This window comes from Galeopterus variegatus, unplaced genomic scaffold (genome assembly GCF_000696425.1).
Source record: "Galeopterus variegatus unplaced genomic scaffold, G_variegatus-3.0.2 Scaffold3031, whole genome shotgun sequence".
NCBI lineage: Eukaryota > Metazoa > Chordata > Mammalia > Dermoptera > Cynocephalidae > Galeopterus > Galeopterus variegatus.
The window spans coordinates 28,019-34,255 of record NW_007729142.1 but is presented as its reverse complement, the minus strand read 5'-3'; the positions used below and the strand labels follow the sequence as shown (position 1 = coordinate 34,255).

The window sequence follows — 6,237 nt, the reverse complement described above, 5'->3', positions numbered from 1 at the left end:
CCTGCATAAATAATCTGGTATGAAAGTATTTGTATTTCTGGGAAGTATGTGTAAGTTATGAATACAAGATAGAGACTTTTTGAAATCAGAAAAATTCCAAACAATTTTATCTAATTGTCACATCTTTACCTGAAATATCTGATAACCAATATTCCATTACCAAAGGTCTTGCTTGAAGATAAAGAGAACCATAGCTTTACCTGATGGATTCCTTCCCTGCCATCTGGACGTTATCTATGGCCGCACGTGCTCACCTTAGCCTCAGCAGTTACCAGCTCACAGCCAGTCTTATCTCTTCTGTGCCCTCCCCCTGTCTTCCCCACTCCTCACCTGGATTATACTGAAGCGGTCACATCACTTCACCATAATCAATTCAGTATGCAATTTTCAGAGATAAGGACTCTTTTTAAAAACCGTAATCAAAATACCATTGTTATCACCTAAAATATTATCAGTAACTTCTTAATGTCAAATATTGCTAAGTTTTGAAATCAGAAGCAGTTTAGTCTCTCCGTTATCTTTCTACGTACATTGATACTATTGCTTTTTAAGTGATACTCAGTGCAAAGGCACATGTGCGTGGTCGTGCACGGACAGGACAGCTGTGCCTGATGTGGATGGTGCACGCTTCCTGGGNATCATAAAGTATATTATTACAATTTATCTACAATTTTGTGAATTTGTACAGTATAGCTAAACGATGTATTTTTATATTTAAAAAAAAACAGCTGTGATCTTTATGTACACATTTCATATAGTTTTTTTTTTTTTTTTTAATTAGTGGGGTCAATACATGTAATTCTGGTATTACCATGATGCAGGGTTGGGTAGACTTCCTGTGTGCTAGATTAAATTGCAACCTTCAATAGAAACTGTTAGCAGATTCATTGAATTTTCTATGGAACTATAAAAATATTTCCGTGGTTAGAAAGACAGTAAATGTGTGTTGTTATACATATGTTAAATTTATTAGTAAGATTACAATTTTTATTTTAAAGTTGTTATGATGTGGTTGTACAGTAGGAAATTTCTTCTATGGAGTTTATTTTCAGGAGATTCAAAAAACAGTTTCTCTCCTGAATGTTTATCACAGCTGGAACCCAGAATGGTAGAGATTGGTTTAAAAGAAAGAGGAGAGGCCCAACTGCAGCGAGTACAGACGCGAGATGTGAATGAGATTTCCGTCTTCCCTCCCTTCAGCTAAGAGCCTCTGGACGTCGGGTGTGCAGGTCGCGTCTGTCTGCTGGTGGCTGGCATCCGGCGCAACTTCACCTGTGCACTTGGTCTTTTGCATGTTGTGGCAATAGAGTATTTTTAATATTGGCTGTAGAAGATAAAATGTTAAGTGGGATTTTTACTTGCTTTAAGATTTAGAAGCTATAAAGAGATATATAGGAGAAAGTAGATTCTGGACAGGGAAGTAGAGGAAAAGTACCTGTTTATGATTGTAATCAAAATTGTCTTCTCTCCAGCAGAGCAGTAGTCTGATTTTCCTTTCCCTGTTGTTCTTTTTTTCAGAAAGAGAAAAAAACCCACTCGATGTTTTAATGTACCATGAATTAAATTTGAAATGTATACCATTAGAAATTGTCACTGTTGCTTGTGAATAGAATAGGTTTATATAAACAGTTTTTATTATAGAGTACAGATCATAGTTTTTTGATTGTAAAGACAATTTTACCCTCCAAAGTAAAATTAAGGCTAATAGACTAATAATTAATACTAGTAATTGAAAGCAGTTTTTTAAACAAATAAAGTCAGTAACCTACAACTTGGGAATTTGATTTACTTTAGGAATTGCATAGCATTCTTTTGTAGATGCTGTGTAGTAAAATAACAGCTGTTGAATATCATACCTAAGAGTTGGGTTAAGGTCTCTCTTCTTGTTTCTTCTATTTTATAATAGATTCTATTCATCTTACAATGAATGATCTGTCTTTTTTAGATTAGACAGGCCAAAAAGGCTATGTCAAAAGGACCTTTTCAATTTGTTATCCTAGCAGCTGGTTCTTTTCCTCTGCCGTGGCTTACTACATATGGAAGAAGACTTCTTGCAGCTGGGAGCCATTTCATTTCTAAGTCTGTCCTCTCTATCCTTAATAGAAAAAAATTTTGACAGTGAATGCCAAGCATACATTGAATGCTAGTGTTACTTGGTAATTTAAAAATATTATTACAAGTATTTGAATTCTATATCCTATTTTACCTTCAGAAAACATGCTTAGATTATATAATTCTCTTACTTATATATTCTAAGCATGTTTTCTGTAGGTAAATATATATGTAACTACTAGAAAGTGTAGGACTTTAATAAAAGCATAAATATTATGTTTTGGTTATTCACTTGTCCAGCTTACTTATTACAAACTATGTTTCTTGCATAACTAGCCAATGTTAGCTAATAAATATTTCTTCAAAGTTCACACCTGTAGTTTTGCTTTTAAAATAAGTTTCCTTTTTTGGGCTATTGTGAGTGATGTTGAAATACATCAGAAATGTTGCCTGAAACCTGCTAAGGAGAGTCCACAGTGGAGCGAGTTAACAGGGGTATGTTAACTGTGGCTCCCTTCGTTTAATTGGATTAAATGATTCCCTTTGAATTGAAGAAGTGTCCCTATCAGAGCTTTACATGTATGAGGGTACTGCATAAAATTCCTGAAAAAATAGAATTAAAAGATGATGCAGTCTTTCCATGAACTTTTTGAAGACCCCTCATACACACACACACACACACACACACATCTTTCTCTCTAGAATCAGAAGATCAAAAAGAGCATTTTTATCTGTCGACACAGGTCTAAATCACGAGGAATCTGTAATTCTGCCTCCATAGGCCTGCCCCGCCCCCGGCTTTGGCGCTGAGATTCTTCTGTGTGGTGTGCTTGAAAGGAATCCCATCCTGCCTGTGTCCCGGAGGCTCCCGTCTCTGCGTGTTTGGTCAACAAGCAACAGTGGGTGGTCAGGCTGCAGTGCAGGACAAGGGCCTGCTGTGCTTGGGGAATGTGTTCAAAGGTACTTAAGGGCGGTGAGGAAGTCGGCCGCCTTTCTGAGAGACTGGGCCATAGATCAGTGTTCCCTATGCCATTGTAGACAGTGAGAAAAGCTGCTATAAGAGGCATGAAGGATGAAAAAGTATAGTAAACTCATTCACCTGGCTCCACATCTGCAGGCTCCCCTTAAGAATGGTCTCTTCTGCCTTTATGTTTCGTAGAGTCTTTTGAAAAAATATTGACTACTATTTGCATTTAAAATAGGAAAGACTTGCACAGCTTGAGTTGAAAGGATTTGATTGATACATGATAAGGTTTCCTAGAAGCCTTATAGAATTCTAAGTATAATAAGCATCTTCTGTAAAGCCTACTTAAAGTCCTTATCAGTTTTTGAAACATCATAGGATTCAGAGTTTAATATAAGCCCTTAAGTTTTTGAGATTCACAGATCTTTCCCAATCTAAAGTCTTTTTATCTAGCAGAAAGTCCACAGTAGTTGGAAAAAAAATAGCAAATGTTTCAACTTGTTAGTAGCAAATTGTGAAAGATTGATCATTTATTTTCTTCTAGAAAAGTAATACATTTTAAACTTCTGATTATTTCTGCAGTACAGCTTTTATTCTTTTAGTGAAGTGACAAGGATTGTTTCACTAGTGTTGGGAAGAGAATAACTTCTGTATCTTCTGATAACAAATTTTCCAACTGTTTTTCTCTAATTAAAACAAAATTTGTTCTATTTTTATGTAGTATAGTATTCCAAAAATAACTTTCTAATTTTATATTTTTTATAATTTGTTAAATATATCTGCATACTCACAATTAGAAAAAAGATTCCTTATGAGAATTTTGCTAGCCTATGTTATAGACACTTTGTTTAACTGGAGAAATAAAATATTGACTGTTGACTGCCAGTAATTAAGAGCTTAGGTTTTTCTTTTTTAGTGTTAAGTGTTTAGAGGATTTTTTTTTTCTTCCAGGATGCTTCTTCCAAGCATCTGTAGATAAGATGCATTTCTTTTTATTGATATATTGGTAAAATGGTAACTCACACACTACTTTGTGAAAGTTAAAAGATATAGCTAGACCCTAAGAATATTTACTTATAGAATTTTGTTTATACCATTTTTCCTACAAACACCACATAAAATTATAGAACTAGAAATACTCCCCCGTGGCTCACTCGGGAGAGTGTGGCGCTGGTAGTGCCGAGGCCGCGGGTTCGGATCCTATATAGGGGTGGCCGGTGCGCTCACTGGCTGAGCATGGTGCGGACCACACTGGGCCAGAGATTGTGATCCCCTTACCGGTCAAAAAAAAAAAAGATACAATAGTGATGATTTCTCATGCTATAGGGTTGTGTGTCTATTTGCAATTTTGCCTTCAGAGTAATCTTCATTCTGTAATTATTCCTCAGATAACGTTGACAGATTATAGTCAAATAATTTTGATCTCATAAGCTTATTCATTTGGGCATATTTATTGGTTACTGTGCTTGGTGTCTTTAAAACAGCTAGGCTGCAAAGTCCATAACACATATTATGAAATTCTGGTAAAGTTCTCTCTGTTCCTTTTTCTGGTTGCCTTTAATATATTTGTGATATGGTTTCCTCTTAGTGTCTACTTTTCACATTTGCTCTGTGTGTAGAGGCAGACTTTTTATGCATTTGGATAACACCACGCTCAGTGTCCTAAACTGAAGGGGTCAGTGGTGAGCAGAATAAACATATTCTTCACTTTGTTCTTAGTGGTGATTCAGTTTCAGATCCAAACTGAGTCATAGAGTCACAATTTTAGCTAAAAAAGACCTTAAAAGTGGCATAGTGTAAAGCCCTAATGTTTAAGGTTTATGTACAGCCCAGAACTATGGCTTCATGAGCTTCTGCAGACTCCTGTGCAGTTGTGCAGCCGTAAGAGTCCTTCATGGAAATGATCCCTGCCTGCCACAATTTTACACACAGGGAGCAATTTGCAAGCATTGTCCCAAATGAAGGCATAAAGTCATAACCTTCCCATCAAGGTTAAAAGTAATAACTTCCTATTTGACAAAAGTCTTTTAAAAAATTTCCTCCAGATAAAAAGTCCTAGGAATAGTTCATTCATAGAGAAAATTTACTGCCATGAAAACAGATGATCTTCTCAGAACTCATATTAATGCAGTATTAGTTTGAAAAGGACAGAGTCAAACACAGTTTTACAAAGACTTTAGTCTTTGTCACCTGTAAAAGGTTCCCTTGCAAGCTGGCATTATAATGAAAAACTGAAGTTGTGCGTATATAGATGAACACTGGCTGGATCCCAAGGGACAGACAGTTTAGGTTTTCAAGGAGAATATGCTCGTACTAAGTAACTAAGTAACATTGTTTTCAATTGCATGTGATCAGCAGATCTGTATAACGAAACTTTCATAACAGTTTTGCTGTGTTCTCATTTATAACCATGTTTTATATAATATATATATTTCTCTTAAATACATTGTGAGATATTGCTATCATATTGTGAAGTAAAGCACTCAAGAGATAAAATAGGCTGATTTCTTGTAAAATATTTGAAAGCCTTTTGCTGACTTTATATTTTACAAAAATTATCTTTTTAAAAAATCTTGTTCTTTGTTCATTTATAGTAATGCTTATTATTGTCAAAATTACTTCCTGTTTGTAATTTGTGGGGTGGAAATACCAAGTCATGTAATTTAAGTTTAAAAGGAGTCTGAGAATTTTTTTTCATACTTGATAATGAATAATTTGTGACAACTGATGTTTAAGGTGTTTTCATTAATTTTCTCTTCAAAGCATAATCCTCCTAATTTCTTGTAAAATAACTCATCGTTAAGACCTTTTTTTTTTTTTGACAAAAAAAGGAGCAAAATGTTAGGGAGAGAAAGACATTTCTTAAGTTAGTGCCTAGTGTTAACTTGTAGGGCTTAAGCATTTGTTTGCAGTGGTGAAGCGCTACCTTCTGGTCACTCAGCAAAAATATGTCTTACAAATATATTCCAGATGCAGATTAGTCCTGAGGGGGCATGCTCTGTCCCAGCTCCCTGCTGCTGGTTGTATTTGCTAGTAATGCTGGACTGCCAGTTAAGAAGTTAGTTAATGTTTAACATTCCTTTCCTGATATCATAGAAAACTGATAATGTGGTTTCTAATAGAACAAAAGTTTATTCTTAATACAGTTTCTGTTATTAACGGAAAAGATAAATCAACCTTAACAGTTTAAAATGCAAGATTTACTAAAATTATATAAATGA

The 6,237-nt window shown here is 35.1% G+C and overlaps 1 protein-coding gene across 1 annotated transcript in view; it reads left to right on the top strand.

Moving 5' to 3' along the window:
- Positions 1-6,237, top strand: part of EXOC2 (exocyst complex component 2) — an 88,503-nt gene that overhangs the window by 54,584 nt on the left and 27,682 nt on the right. Inside the window, exon 10 of the mRNA XM_008583759.1 lies at positions 2,834-3,012. Coding sequence (XP_008581981.1) covers positions 2,834-3,012 — 179 coding nt within the window. The remainder of the gene's footprint in view (positions 1-2,833; positions 3,013-6,237) is intronic.